The 16,065-nt window shown below is 37.3% G+C and overlaps 1 protein-coding gene and 1 long non-coding RNA gene across 11 annotated transcripts in view; one reads left to right on the top strand and one right to left on the bottom strand.

Annotated features, from left to right (window-relative positions):
• Positions 1-43: 43 nt before the first annotated feature.
• The window catches only part of LOC113687134 (uncharacterized), a 38,378-nt gene continuing 22,356 nt past the window's right edge, over positions 44-16,065 (bottom strand). For all 10 annotated transcript variants that reach the window (XM_089191087.1, XM_089191090.1, XM_089191088.1 and 7 more), the window contains 20 exons: positions 14,666-15,912; positions 12,115-12,192; positions 9,443-9,625; positions 8,624-8,740; positions 8,434-8,526; positions 8,021-8,197; positions 7,265-7,315; positions 7,054-7,163; positions 6,492-6,571; positions 6,276-6,394; positions 5,770-5,888; positions 5,278-5,378; positions 5,122-5,195; positions 4,324-4,461; positions 3,213-3,799; positions 2,463-2,546; positions 2,270-2,337; positions 1,879-2,024; positions 1,345-1,519; positions 44-1,194 (listed from right to left, as the gene is read on the bottom strand). In XM_089191087.1, the coding sequence (XP_089047213.1) occupies positions 746-1,194; positions 1,345-1,519; positions 1,879-2,024; positions 2,270-2,337; positions 2,463-2,546; positions 3,213-3,799; positions 4,324-4,461; positions 5,122-5,195; positions 5,278-5,378; positions 5,770-5,888; positions 6,276-6,394; positions 6,492-6,571; positions 7,054-7,163; positions 7,265-7,315; positions 8,021-8,197; positions 8,434-8,526; positions 8,624-8,740; positions 9,443-9,625; positions 12,115-12,192; positions 14,666-15,912 (4,196 nt within the window). In that variant the 3' untranslated portion in view covers positions 44-745. The remainder of the gene's footprint in view (positions 1,195-1,344; positions 1,520-1,878; positions 2,025-2,269; positions 2,338-2,462; positions 2,547-3,212; positions 3,800-4,323; positions 4,462-5,121; positions 5,196-5,277; positions 5,379-5,769; positions 5,889-6,275; positions 6,395-6,491; positions 6,572-7,053; positions 7,164-7,264; positions 7,316-8,020; positions 8,198-8,433; positions 8,527-8,623; positions 8,741-9,442; positions 9,626-12,114; positions 12,193-14,665; positions 15,913-16,065) is intronic.
• LOC149034990 (uncharacterized) lies at positions 3,575-12,954 on the top strand. Its single transcript, XR_016182164.1, has 2 exons — positions 3,575-3,826; positions 12,748-12,954. It is a non-coding gene; the product is annotated as an uncharacterized LOC149034990 (long non-coding RNA).

Genomic DNA, 16,065 nt, shown 5'->3' with positions numbered 1-16,065 from the left:
AATCGTGACACTTTCAAATTGGCAGAGGACATCTACGCTCAGCTTCCTCTTGATCAAAATTTTTATTCACAGCTGCATCTAAATACTTTTACATAATTGTCCCCACGGGAAAAATTGGCACAAATATACAAAATCAGCCTCCAATAACATTACTACGACCTCTTCTCGTCAGTTACCAGGAAAAGTTCACTTTAGTTGCACAAAATTTTACGATAAGCTATGTACAAGTTGACAGAATATTAACTGCCTTATAAAAATACTTCTGTCGCTGTGATCCGGTGTCCTTTGGATTATTTTAAGAAGTCCCGGTTTCGAACTACCTGAGTAACACTCTTCTGTCCACGGTTCAGCTACTTTCGACAAATACGCAAGATTCATCAACACGCAAGAAATCTAATGCGTCTATAATTTACCGAAAACAAATCTCATGAAAAATTGGCAGAAAAATTAAAACTCGATGATTACAACCATCTAAAATAAAATTTAAATTACTTTTAAGTCATCTATTGAAAAACTTTTTGATATTCTCTGAATTCTCTTTTGAGAAGATAACGTTCAAATTTTGGACGCGTGTGGCAAAAATTTGACTTTGAGAAAGCGCCTCTTTGGGTTTTAATAATTCCTGAAAGGGAGCAATAATCCTCCATTCTTGTTGACTAATTAAGTCAAGTCTAATTAGCCAGCGATACATCACTACATCCTGTCGAACGAAAGGGCTAGGTATCACGACTTCCATCCGAAATGATTACACACGCCAAATAAGGAGATGGTTCGTGCTGTCATCTCGTCCAGCGGATTCACTAGCGGAGCTTGTCCTGAAGTCCTCATAACCGTCACCGCCGCTTATTATCAACACTTCTCGACCAGCGGAAGTGCCAGGTGGAAGCGCACCATTTGTTTTCGATGGAGAAGTGCCTATGGTACTGTTGGAACTTTTATCATTGGTGTTGTCTTGTCCTCCTTCCTTTGGAGCCTCAACAGCAGTGAGAAAACGCACATGTCCCGTATGTCCATGGAAGGAGGCTGTCGCCGATGGGCAGTTACGAAGAGAAGCCGTGCTAGCAGTTATTGTTGGCAGCGGTAATGTTAAAACTACGCCTGCACTAGTGCCAATCCACAAAAGGTCCTTGCAAGCAAGGAGTGCGGTAACACGCAAACAAGCTGCTTTGTGCTGACGGATGATTGCATCGGAACCTAGCGTGTAGAAATACAGAAAAGTTTTCACCGCTGATCGTTTTAGAGGCTTTACCAAACAACATGAAGCGAATTAAAGGAGAACCGAAGAAATCTCAGATTACTTTCGACGCCCAATTGAAAATTGTCCTTAACTCAAACACAATTTACCTTGAAGCATTTTGTGCACGGGTGGAGCCACATCAACATCAGCTAAACACTCGTAGCGTGTGGCGTGGAACAACCTGACGGCAGCGGAGCTTTGGAGTGAAATCCACACACCCATACCAGAGCTTGCCATCCGGTACACACTGCGGTCCTTATCCAGGCTACAGTTGAAAGAAGTCTGCAAAAAGGTCCAAAGAAAACGAGTTTCGCGATTTTTACTTGTCTGAGGGTTATGAAGAGTAACAAAAATTCCCGAGTCTCACACAAAATATTATGTAGAGTATTAAGCTCTTTACAGCAGTCTTGTTAAAAACTTATCTAAACAATCTTCGGCAAGGTCAGACCTCAACAAGCAAGGATCCCTGGAACCGTTTAACGAGACAGTACGCATGATTGGCTCAAGGAAACACTGACCACTTGCATTCTTCTGTATACACAGGCGCACGGCTTTAGTGAGTCTATATATAAACAGTTTAGCCCCCCAAAAATTAACCTGAGTACAAAATTCTGAGTACTTAAAAGCGAAGTAGGTCCTACCTCGACTTCCAAAGTGGTTGTGTTGACAATGACAGCATTACATCCCAGACCGCACCACAATCGACCATGGATGGCCGTCATACATGAGACTCCGACCACCTCCCCAATATGAAGCATTACAGGAGAACCAACCTCCCATGCACAGCCTGTAGAAAAAAAAGAGTCGTATTTAGATTTGTCTCCCTTTCTAAAGGGTCGTGTAGAGAGACATCACAAACAAACGCGTCCTTTCTCTGATTTCATATTTTCCCGCCCTATAAAACCGGCCGCATCTTTTCCGGCGCTTGATACAGTGTTCATGTTTTCCAGTTATTTCTGGTTATCAATTTTAACCCGCAGCCTGTTTAAATCATGCTTTGTAAGTGGAATTACCAACCACTAAAAATCTTACCAGGTTGTCTTCTGTAAATGTACAAGTCACCCGTTGACAGTGAAATGAAGACTTGATTATCAACATACCTAAAAGACAAATGACGCATTTTTTTTGTATTCCAAATCATTTTGATACAGTATGCACCCAACTTGATATCAAGACTAACTCAGAATGAATTTTCGATGGTACGAAAAAAAGTCAAAGTACTTACAAAATGCACTGAATTGATCCGGAATGCTGTAGCTTTAATTTCGACTTCTTATTCTGAGCTTCCTTCGCCGGATACACGAAAACACTGGGAGAAAGAACATAAGAAAGAATCAATCGGTTAACACCTAGATGATAATTTGTATTTCTCACAAGTCTCAGTTGTTATTTGGGTGTCGCTGTTGATGATGATGATGTGTGCTTGTGAAAGTGTTTCTGTTTATCCTTTGTCTGCCTGTCGATCCGTTGTTTTTGTGACTGCTTCCTCCTGTCCGTCTCCTTTTTACCATCTTAAAGAAATGCCACGGAAAATTTGAGTGCCTTATTTACGAGATGCTTTTGATAAGGAAAAAGAGACCGACTCTGAACACTCAAAATGACTCCATTCCAGCGAAACTGTTTATTTAAAATATTTTCCCATTCTTTTGTTTATTCCCGCCTCGTTTATTCTAATGTATTTGTCACTTACTATTGTATATAGAACGTTCACTATCTTGTTATAATTTGCATTTGATAATGGTGACATGTCGTCGCCGAAACGTCATGTTTTTATATCGCTACTCTTTATTCTAAAATGTTTCTCAAAACCTCTCATCATCAGAAGTATGATAGAAACGATATGAAAATGCCCCATGTGACATTCCAAGCAGTGAAATTCCGTGACAACTTCTTTTTTTCCTTATTTTAATCTAGTAAATAAAATGAGCTATAAATTTCAGACAGAGAAGGCTATGAAAAAGGTCTGGAGACTAACCATCCATCTTCTGTACCAAGCCAAACTGTACATGGTTCATCGGTGTCAAAATTCACAATATCAGACAAGCTGTCTTTGAGATCTTCGCTGGTACGAGATGAACCCATTCTTCGCTTCGATTGTTTTCGGGATCCTTTCTCCTTTATTTCGTCACCACTCGAGTAATTTTCCTCAAACTCAAACACATTTTCATCCTGACTGCTGTCCAACCCGTCCGCACTTCCGGTAGTTCCTAGACTGCTGCCTTCGGGACTGAGTCGGCCGTCGACGTCAAACGGAGAGCTTGCGTCGTTGAATTTCCCGCCAAGAAAACTCTCCTGCCCCAGCCCTTCCTCGTCTTCGGAACTGCTGTCAAAAGCCATGATGCTCTGAGGTCCTGTGACATCTTCGTCGCTCGCATAACCGGCACGAGAAATTTTTGGCGTTGTGTTCGCTTTGCTGCTCTTTTCGCTTCCCATAGAGATAGAATGAGTGTCGGATTTTGTGTCGCTTTCAGACTGGAGAGCTTCTAAGCCGCTGAACTTCGTCCCAGGCACAGGTGAGATGCAGAGAATTCTCGACATGCACACAGTGATTGAACCAAACGGCTGTAGAATGTAACACAGTAATAACAGGTGAGCTATATTAAAAACTTTTGAACTGATATTATGAGTCGTTTAGTGCAATGAGTAATATAAAAATTCAGCGCGAAGGGAATTACAAAATATTAATTTGGTAAGATATAAAAATGCGGCTATGAAAAGAATTAATTTGAAATGGGCCCGAATGGTCGAGGATTAAGCGGATTGAACCGGATTGCGAATTGCAACATTGTTAAATTTTATCAAAATGTTTGAAATTGTGACGCGGCTCATTCAAAAGCCCGCCTAAAAAGAGCCCTTACATTATGAATAGTGTCTGAGTCACTAATTAACAATAATGTAGCTTGTTAAAATAACGCAAACTTCAAGTTTACTACTTTTACTAACAGTTTTCAAACTCATAGTTTGTTCCCTTCAATTTTACCACACAGTCAGAAAAAATCCCACAAAAAAATTAGTTACAATATTTGTTTTATACCAAAGAAATAAATGTTTTAATTAGAGTACTGAAGTTAGGTTAAGGACCTCACCTGAATCTGCGTACCCATTCTGAGTATACAGACTTGTCCAACATAACCATCACTATTACAAACCCACACATCTCCAGAGCCGTTGTGATTTCCTCTGTCCAGCATGTGAGGTACCTGGCTTGGTGATGAACAAGTGAACTAAAACAAATAATTGTAAAAATATCTCAGTCTCTCGTGTGGCGTGACTGTTGACATGAGTTCACTGTTGTCAGCTCAAGTGACAGTCTCTAACAACCTGAGCACAAATCATTATAATCAACATCATTGGCAAGTGACGAGGTACTTGTCAGTTTGATGTGATCTGTCTGTTTTGTGGAAACTGGTTAATTAGGATAACCATAATTTTAATTGACCACTCCCCACAAAATGCAGTCAAGACATTGAACTGATACAACTGAATAAAATGCATCAAGTTGTAGGGCAGAGGACTTGCAGCCGGCAGCAAACAAGCTCAACTCCTGACCACCAACTTACAACTGCCTAGTGAGACAAAAGAAAGAATCCAGCTCTCCAAACTGGATTTAAACCAATAACCTTCTGCACAACTCTTACAAAATTAAAATATATTAAAGTTCACACGGCAACCAGGTGGACAATCAGACATAGTTTGATGCTACACTGGTTTGCAGATTCACTAAATCTGCAAACCAGTGTAGCATCAAACTTTGTCTTACAAAATTGCAAAAACAACGAAAAAGAGGTAAGAAAACAAAAACAACAATCAACTATCCCTCTAGGATGTGAGAGTTACAAAGATTTTGAAAAAAAAAATATTCAAAGAAATGTGTTAACTCTGACCTGCATCCCACTCCTTGTTTTATTGATGGGAATACAATACTGAAACTCTGGGGGAAATGTGTCTTTGGCATATGCTGAAAAAAAAAATATATATATATCCAAAAGAATTAGTCAGTGTGTTCCCATTGAAAAGTCCTTCCTTTTAGAGGGTCTTACCAAGTTTCTGTTTTGCATCCTCAAAGTATGCTTCCCAAGAATTCTTTATCTCTGTTTCCAAGAACAAGAACTGAAAATCTTTCTCCTCAGGTCCATCGTCCCTATACAAAAGAAAGAATTGTCTTGAGTACTAAAATGGTAAAGCAAATTAAAATTACACATTAAAATATCTAGAAGAAATTATTTAAAACCCTAAACAGAAGAAAAATGAAATCAAATGTAAAAAAAAATTGAAAAGGAAGACTCAAAAAAATTTAAGCAACTGACCAAGGTAAAGTACAGCATTTGATAATAAAACTCCAAGAAGTACTGAGCTATCCACAAGGTCAATAAACTTTGCAAAATTTTGTAAGTTGTAAAAATATAAAAGGTTCTTGCAGAGCAAAGTATACTGCCAATTTTTTTTCAAGGTGTAGAAACGTTAACATTAAATTATTTACAAAGTTTTTATCATTCACACAGTTACATAAAGAAAGTTAACTTTTCACTGACTCTGCTCGTGTGACATGTAACTCCAGCTTGGTAGAAGTTGGAGGTTGCAATGGAATTTGCTTCTCTGAAATCTGCCGGTTTACTTCATTCATGAGTTCTCTAATAGCCCCATCCAAAACCTATGAGGCACAAAAGAAAAAATAAATAATTAGTACAACTAACATGTAAACCTTTCAAACTAAGGTCTACATTGTTTGGCCCTTTAACTCTCAGAAGTGAGTGGCATGTAACTTCTCCCTATAATATCCACACATTATCCATAAAACAATTAACAAGACTACTCAAACTCATCTTGATTCAATATCAAATTTTTGTAACCAATTTAAAGGGAAATTTATAGCAGCTAGTGGGAAGAATCAACAATCAGATCTTGGGAGTAAAGGTTACTGTGTCTCTTACATCAGCTACAAAGTAAATGTGTTGACCATCAATGTTCTGATATGCCTGCTATAGTTTGACTGGAAATCTCCCTGATTTTCATAAACTTAATATGTGACTGCACTTACTGTGTGTGCGATTGTCAGGGTGTCTGCTATGGAGCTGATTCTACTAAGCGATGACATATCATTGTCAAGCTTCTCCAATTGCCTCTCCAGACTGTTCCGTCTCTGTGCTTCTGGAGATGCTACATAAAAGTTTAAACAAACAAATAATGTTAAAAAACATGGTCTGGAAAGTTATGAATATCATTTAATGTATTTGGTGGTTAACTGATCACTTACATTTGTAGATCTCAACATCATCAAGGTGAACTTTCCAGAGTAGTTTGTACTTGTTAAATTCAGTACCAGAACCTGAAAATCTAACAAACAATAATAGCAGTGCAAGTTGAACAAATAAAATAAGCTGAAAAACTTAATAAATTAATATTCTGTCCAGTTGTTCAAACTGTTCTTACCCATGACAAAATTTTCATGCATGACACTTGAATAGTAGTCCAATTGCATAGGCATAATACATAACTGTCCAATAAAAATGGTTTAAGCCCTTAACACCCTAAAATCAGTATGCATATTCTCCATACTATTCTCTAATCATTTCCTAAGATGCTGACATTGAGAATTTGTCTAACAATCAAGATCTTCTTTGGTGGGTGATCAGCTCCTTCATTCTCCTGACCTTAATGTTTGATTCAGGGGTGATATGGTGAGGAGATATCAGATGCCAGTCACTCTTAAGGGTTACAGGGTTAATTATAGGTACAGGTATAACTCCTACACAGCTGATAACCAAGCACACATTGATCTATTACATGTGTCATAAAGAAGTAGTTTGTCTACTTACATGCTTAGTGAGCCTCTCCTGAGAGCATTTGCCTTCCGCTTGACTGTTGCACATACCAACAGGTCATTGAAAAGAAACAGACACCTGTCTTTCTTTGTTATTGTGCCTTTCTGTTAAGATAATAACAGATTGTAAATTGAAGAAGTACTGTATTCAACATGGTGAATACTTATTGCTAAAAAGGACAAAAAGTCTGGAATGATTTACTCACCACCTCAGCCACCAAGTCTTGCCTTATTAAGCGACGAGTTGGGGTCACCAACTGTAAAAAGAATAATATTTTTTGTCAAGTTGGGTACACTTCACAGTACAACTATCTCAAAAAAAATATTTCAGTCCTTACATCTTAAAAAGGTGCCCAGAGAAGATCCTGGTTTCTGTAGCATGGAAAATCTAAAGGTATTACTTCTCTTCTTGGATGGAAAACTAGTTCATCACAAGTTAAACCCACCTTCCCTACCCCTGCATTTTATCAAGATTACCTCACAGCTTGCCATGACCAATTTATAAAACAAATCCCAGGTGAAGAGAAGCACTTTGAAAGAAATGCCTTTTGTTCAAGAACACAACACAACATCCTGCAGGAGTTCAAACCAAGATCTTTCAATCCCAAGTCCAGTCCATTAGCCACAAGGGCACCACACCTCAGACAACAATGCCACAAACACTCTAATAAGCTTCTCAACAGCAATATTATGGTATACCCATTTGCATGTCATTATAGCAGTATTATGATATTGCCCTGTGTTTAGTTATTATGGGTTTTATATCTAGAAAGGGAAAAGAGAGGGGGGCTGATCAAAAGGGGAGAGCTTTTTAGAACATTAAGGCTTTAGTCAAACAAGAAGCTTAACTGAAAGGGGGGCTATAAAAGCATTAACACAAGGACTAAAGAAGCAAAATAATGATAGTGTGTTGCATAGAATGCATTATATTGCCATGAATGAAAACAAAGCCAGTTAATTACATTTGTCATCCCTTCAATAGTTGCCTCAAGATCACGGAGTCTCTCAGCTTCCCTTTCAGCTTGATCAACCTCTTTTTCTCCTCGATTCATTCTGTCTGCTAGTGTCTTTATCTCACCCAGGGCAAGCTGAAGACTTCCATGATCAGGATGATCATGTGGTGTATGCTTTATCATATCCTGTAACAGCAAATGAAAAGATGTTTCTCATGGACCCCAATGAATGCAGAATGTTTGGACTAAGCCCTAACCCTGAAATGCTTGTTTGATAAACAATCTCAACAGCTAAATAATTATATTTAAATTTGATCCCTGTTTAGGCACTCTTCTACAAAGACCTGGAGAACAAAACTCTAGCTACTGCATGTCATGACATGTATAATACACACATTTTTAAAGAGTCTCTATGTACTTACCTTGAGTATAAGTTCATATCGTGGAATTCGCTGAACAGGCATGATCATCAGGTCTTGAAGGGTCAGCTTTTCTTTATGCTCACGTGAGCATTGCTGTAATGAAAAAAAAAGTTTCTCTTTCAACAACAATGACATGATTCATGATGAAAACACTTGGTAACAAAAAAAAAAAAACAACAATTTATAGTACCTCCATGTACCGCACAAAGGCTGGTCTGGTTACTGTTGCTACTCTCACTGCAGCTCTTGCTTGAAGGAAGTGATTGATGAATGCACTGTATGCATCAACCAGGAAACACTTGGTAAACTGAAAATAAACCAACAAATTAGATACTTGTAAGTGTTCAGTTACTTAAAAATAGATGATTTAATTACAATTATTTTGATACAAATTGTTCAATTCAAAAGAGGAAGAGTTAAGAAGTCATCACAAGTGTACAACCAAGAAAGTAATAGTGTACAACTGGGCAAAAGTCTGGCCAACACTGCCAGGATTTATGCCAACACACGGGGAAGGGGTTCACCCAGGTACAACTGCATATGTGGCATAAATATAAATTAGCAACTCTAACCAGTGACTGTTTACAGGTTGAATTGGAGTTGGAGAGTTGTTTTTGTTTATGGAGGAAAACAAGAAAAGTTAGAGAAAACCTCCCAGAGCTGGGACAAGAAGCAACAATGAACTTAACCAGCATGTGATGCCATGAGTCAGAGGGAGGCAAGTGTTCTAACTGCACTATCCTTGTTCCCTTATTACATTAAGTGGCGAGATGTACATTGTATTACTGCTCTTCCTGAAAAGTTGCAAGTTGCCCCTCACTTTACTTGACTTCAGGTTTCCCTGGTAAACTTGATGTTTCTGGCTTTCTCACAGAGAGACTCTGGTGGGACCTTGGCAAAGTCTAATATGCCTACATATCTTTATATACCCTTTGCAACTGAATTGGTTTAACTTGTAAGCCATAAAATATTGATTCCCATAAGTGTTTTGGTCAGTTGAGGTACTTACAGATGAAACAAATATATCACCAATCTTCTGCTTGTCATGCCACTCAGAAACTCTGGCCTGCAGTTGCTGAAGGAAAAACTCATGACACAACAGGATTTCAGGGATTTGATAGAACATTTCATCAACTTGTGCTGGCTCTACAATCCCAGAGTTTTCTTGCTTCTTTAATGCCTTGTAATAGCTCTGTTGTCAAAAAAGAACAAATGCAGACTGTTGAAGGAGGTCAGTATTTAAAACAACTTCAATGTGACAAGTGAAGTGAATAGGAAAGAGGGCCTTGATTTTAAGTTTTCAAATCCATAACCACTATCAGATGCTTTGCCACTAATTAATAATGCTACATGAAACTTGACATAATTATGACACTTCACTTCTTCAATTAGGTCTGTGTATGTCTTCACTCACTCTTCAAGGTCAAAACCAAGGGTAGCTATTCACAGATCTCATTACAGGCTTTGCAGCATGACAATTTTGTGGGAGTTTATTTTGCAAATTAATAATTTTGTTGTGTTCGCATTTTTTGAAATATCAAATTTCTTAAACAAATTTTGTTCAAACAGCAGAGTGTTAACAAGGAAGGGCATGTTCAGGTTTGTAATTTGTTGTCACGTCACACTCTACTCACGAGAAAAATTTTCCTGCATCCTTTTCTAGATCTTTTGTATAAACTTATAGTGGCTAACATAGCTATCACTGCTTACAAGCCAGAAAACAAAAAACAAAAAAAAGAGCAAATATAGCTTCACAAAAGTAACACACATTCACAGAAAAGATCTGTACAAATTTCAACATCTACATGAGAAAATATCCAAAGCATGCAAGCTCCCATGTGCATTTTTCATAACTGGCCCTCAATGAGTTTATTTGTATCTAACAATACTTCAATCAAACAAACTTGTTGAATAAATGGCAACACTTTCTCATCCATCCATTCTCCTTGTTTCAGCACCTTTCATTGATTTAGACATTTTAGCACTCTCCAGCTTGTTTTTTCAACAGATGACAGAAAAAACAATTCAAAACAAATCCAAAGATGGATTGTTAATGTCAACAGGAAATTAAAACATGCGGGGGAAACAAACGAGACAATGATCTCTCTCTGTAAACAGAGAGAAAGTTATATGCACTGGGCAGAATAGACAATAAACCATTATAGCTTTGGTACCTACATAACAAGAAAACAATATTATTCTTCTAGTTCACCAATATGAAGATCTACTGTTTCCATTTATTTGATAAAGTTCTCAAAAGGAGTAGAATTCTTAAGAATGATTGCATGACCACTTAAGTAAAAAGAGATTCAACTAATTGATGCACACATTAACAATCTTTTCAATTTTGGTCCATTTGCAATACAATACTATTTTTCTTTCATCTTCTGAAGTGTTTGACAATGAATGGCATCTGTGGTATTTTGGCCCACTTGGAATCAATTCAAAGTCATTTGATTCAAACTTTAAGATTATATTTAGACATCAGTTACAGTTATTTCATGCGCCCAAAAGTTCTGCAATTGCAGAAAAATTTTCAGCAAAGTCAATTATAAGAACTAATTATGCCTTGGAATACAACTTGCTATCTAAAAATAGGGTAACACACTTCAGACCCATCATGACCTTCTTAGTAAAATTACTTGAAACGCATCCCATGATGAGTGCAATTAGCCCATTCATAAAGACCGGATAATCGTAAGATTATGAGTATCCCATTATTTAATATAAACACACACACATACTTTAGGAGAGTTTGGTACTTGTTTTGTGATATCTCTTTGCACAGAGGCATTATTTAGATGTTAAATTGTCTTAATTAAACTATAATCTGTTTGTAGGTTCAAAAGGCCAACTAAGGAAGAACCATTCTCTTCTCATGATTTGTTTATCTCAAAGAATACCCAGACTTGTAAAACTTAAAATTCGAGGAAAAACTCTTTTCCTTTCATGCAATTTACTCTATTCAAAACTTCATTTGTTGCATTGTGTACATTTGTCGAAAAAATTTATTTCTCAAAATGGCCCATGCAGGAAACGCATTTACAAACATGTAAATACCATACTTTCCAAAGACTGTAAAATCCATCAATTTTTTCTTTCAGGACAAAAAAGTACTAATTACTAGTGATATGACTCAGTGCAAGTGAACAATGTTTGTTGTTGAATTAAAATTCTTTTTCATTGCCATGGATCAACTCCATAAAAAGCCTGAAACCCATAGTTAATGCCCTTTAACTCCTAGGATCTAATTTTTAATTCTCCCCATTGCTACAATTTTCTTTGTAAATTAGTTTCAAGAATTTGGTGTGAATCAAGTTAACAATTTCTACCTGATAAATTTCAGTATTCTCATTACTTATTTGCTGGATAATGTCTGGATGTTATAGGAAGATGTTACATGTTAATCGCTTCTAGGAGTTTAAGGGTTAAAAATTGTAAGAGTAGAAAGTGTACAAAGAAAGAATTTTATGCCAATGGATTCTTACAAGGTAGTACACAGAAGTGTGAAAAATGAAAATGAGATGAAAAGAGAATTCAAAACAACTCAGTAGCTTTGATACTAAGGCTTTTCAATGTTGGGAAGATAAAAGCAAATCCTAATTCAACCTAGTGAAAATGTATCAATGTATACTTCTAACATTAACATACGGCATAGAAGCAAACAAAAAGTCAACTTACCAAAACAAGAAACTGAAGGTTTTGTACATAGGACATCTCAGTATCAACCAAGTTCTTCAGTACATGGGCTCTCAGATCCTGAAAAGAAATTCAAAAGTGATAAACTATTACTACTGTTTATGGTTATTCTTCCCTTTAACTCTTTCCATAACATGCCTTCAAGACAACTCTTTCATTTAAAAATCTTTCTTGTGGATTTGTTATGAAGTTGAGCTAGTCTGAGAAATCAAAGAAAGCAATATTCAGTGATGTAAAAACTGTTTTCTTTGTTATCATTTGTTTGTTTATTTGTCTGCTTGATTTGTCAGGTTTTGTAGGATAAATGTGATGTACAAGTAAGTTAACCTAGATCAATCACTAGCTTTTGTCCTAGAAAGTTTTTCTGTGAAACAGCTATGATTTCAAACTACATGACATTGTATGTTCTCATATATGAGATATTTATGATTAATAGAAAGTACAGTTATGCAAGTGATCATTAGGATCTGTGCTTTCCAAAAAAAAAAAGGTTGTGCCATATCTTGCTACAAATCACCTCTTCAAAAATAAGGATGTTTCTGAGGAACAGAGAAACAATTAATGAGAAAAAATGCAGCTGCTCTGAGTGTTTTATTTTTTTGTTCTTTTTTTCAGAGACTATTCTAGAATACCAGCAGGATCCAGGCATGTGAACTCTTCAGTCAGGGAGCTAGTTAGGGTTTATATGCACTCCACATGAATGAGAGGCATTTTCTCAGTCAGAGCTTTGTTAAACTGTATTTGAATGGAAACCCCTGTAGGAATATCATATGCATTCATGCATTATCTGCTTTAATTGTGTTAACATTACAAACTTTGCACAATATTCATCCAGCCTAGAAGGTATCAGCAAAGTGTCCATTGTGATAACATTGACATGAAACCGATCATATCCCAAGGGTTAATGGTAAAACCTTATTTCAACAGTTACAGTTTTTAATTTCAATTTCATACCAGTGGTTTAATCCACCTCTTCACATGCAGGACACAGAAAAGATACAGACAAAATTTTATTATTTGCTGACACAAAGACCCTAACCACAGAAAGGAGATATTTAATCATTATGGAAATCAATATCAACATCATCAATCAAAATTCATACAGTATTTGATGAGTAATCAGCACGACTTCAAAAACAGGCCACGTTATCATCTCAATGTTTCTAGCTCCCACTCACAAATGGTCCAAACCCTCCCATCACTTAAGATCCAATTTAATTTCAACTCATTCACACAGTCAACAGTGTCTTAATTTGAGCTATTAAGTTCTTAATTGAAGTGTGCAGACAAAGTTCTGTTCTAAATTTAGAGCAGCCTTTTCATTTGAAAGCCCTCTTCCCTTTTTTGCTGTCTTTATCAACAGTGTTTGTTTCATGCTTGAATGAGTGTTGGCTAATCTTGTACCCCCTGGATTGTATTGAAAAGTTGGCAACAAAAAAGATGAGGTAAAGTTATGAAATAACTAACATTTTTTGAGTATACAGACTGTTAAAATTTTAATGAAGATTCAGGTCATCAAATCTACATCAAATGAACTGCAGCTGAAGAAGTGTTCCCGACCATTTTAAGACTAAATTCACTTTTAATTCAACAATGTGTTGATATGTTTTGGGTAACAATACCATCAACAAATTACAGTGGAAAAACACAAACTAATCAGTTTGCCATAACAGATGACAAAACTAACCCAGAAATCTGCATTGTCATTCTGTCAGGTTAAACCTGCTTCCTTTTGACCTTCAAATTGTAATCAAAAGCTCACAAATTCCTGCCTTTCAGACAAATCACAGATATGAAGTGTACATTATAATGAGTAGCAACACTGGTGGAAGATAACTTAGGTCAAACCTTCATTGTAGACAAAAATAAGTGATGATAAATATTTTTAAGTGATCTATAGAGAACATCATGAAAAATGACATGCCTATACTCGAAAAGTCTTTAAAAATTGTCAGTTGACTAATTGACATTTGCACCTTTCATTTGTCCATTGCCATGGAAACAGATAAACATTTGACTGGCATATGACGTCAAAGGGGAAAGATTGAAAACTAAAATCGTCATAACATACACTGCGAACTGCATCAGAAAATACTACTGAAATGTGAATTTCCTCACATGCTGAACTTAAAAGATTGGCACGCAACTTCCCAAATCCCATAAAAACCAAACTCAATAAATAAAGGGCTAACCAAAACTTGCAAAAACTTCATTTAAACAGGCTATTCCTGAATGGCTAAGACTGCACTCTTAAAAAAATCACTGAGTATTGAAAGGCTTTCATCAAATAAATCTTAGGTTCCCAAATGTTACCACTTTGAGAAAGCAAAGTTTATCAGTTGACAAAAGTTGGTCTCTTGTGGCTGCTAGGCTGTGCTTGAGCACAGTACTGGTTGTTTTAATGGGAAAATGTTTCCTCTATTCAAATTTTCCATGAAAAACAAACAAACAAAAACAAACCAATGCATTTTAAAACATAAATACTGAGAAACAGTGCACAATGTACAACAAAAACCATTAACACAGTACTCACATGTTTAGACTTTTGGGACTTTCCTGGTTCTTTTGGTACTGACAGTTTTCTTTTGTCCTCTTTTTGAACCCCTGGAGAATTGGGCGAGATGCAGCTCCCTTCAACTGATGGGCTTCGCTTCTTGTCAACTTTGGGTTTTTCTATGGCGGGTTCTGCATGTGGCATTTCCATAATTGTTTCCATTGCTGAGAGTTTGTTGAGTTTCACCTGAGCCTTTTCCACAGCTAAAGAATTTGCTGCTCTTTGTGGCCTTGGTGAAGCATGTGGGGTTGGCCCTGTCACAGATTTTGTTCTCGGTACTAGTTTAGTATGACGTTCAGGTTTTTCCAGATCATAGCATCCATCATCTGGACTCAATTCCGCCAACAAAGTGTCTTTATCATCATCATTATCATCATCATCACCTTCTGTCATAACATGCGTCTTAGGGATGGTTTCACCCTGGCTTCCACCATTTACCCTTTTAGCCAACTTCTCAGCCTCCTCCTTTAATTTCTCTGCAGAAAGATTAGGTTCACTGTTGCTATTACGATGTGCCTGCAGCTCTGCCTCAGCAATTGTGTCTTCCAACTGGGTGCCATGGCTAGGGTCACTCTGGGACCGCCAGGAATCCAGAGACTTCATATTGCCTGTAGCATCCATGCCTAGAAAGGTGTCCACAACATTCAGATCCCCTGTACTAACTTGGTCAGAATGTGTTTCACTGAAGCCACTGGTTGTTAAAGAAAGTGCATCAAAACTTATTTGGCTGGGACTCGGTGATGGTACAGACCCTAGGGGAGGACTGCAGCTCTCTAAACCCTTGCCTTCTTGAAACTCAGTCATATCAGCACTGTTGAATGAGATTACCCCAAGGTGCTGTGGCATCTGGTCCAAACTAAGATCAGTGATTGTTTCTGCTTTCCGTAAACTAGGTGATTCTTGCACCACATCAAGTTTGGGTGCTTCTTCAACAATGTTCACTTCATCCTGGTAGAATTCTGTTTTGATCAATGGAAGAGATGCCCTTTTCTTCAATTGTCTCCTATGTGGTGGAACTTTTTGGCTACCATCATCAAAAACAGTGTTCTTGGTGTCATACAAAGAACCAGGTAATCCTTTGTCAAGCTTTTTGCTGCCCGGGAAGTGAAGTGAATCTACAGCTTCATTTCCCTCTGCATCAGAAGCTGCCCTGGGAGTACTGTCTTCTTCACTTTCATGGGCCACAATGGTATCTCTGTTTGACCCATCAAACAGGTCTGAAAGTTCTGTGCAAGAAAGGAGAGGTCAGTGATAATGACTGCTACATTACTGTGTTATTCAATATTATGCAAACCACACCATTGAAGATTTCTCAATGCAAATATGCTTAGAACTGCTAAAATCAAGTTGAGGATCTCTCATGAAGAGAGTTGAAGTGG

This window comes from Pocillopora damicornis, chromosome 13 (assembly GCF_964200805.1).
Source record: "Pocillopora damicornis chromosome 13, jaPocDami1.2, whole genome shotgun sequence".
Taxonomy (NCBI): domain Eukaryota; kingdom Metazoa; phylum Cnidaria; class Anthozoa; order Scleractinia; family Pocilloporidae; genus Pocillopora; species Pocillopora damicornis.
The sequence above is the reverse complement of the archived record's forward strand: the minus strand, read 5'-3'. Positions and strand labels throughout refer to the sequence as shown.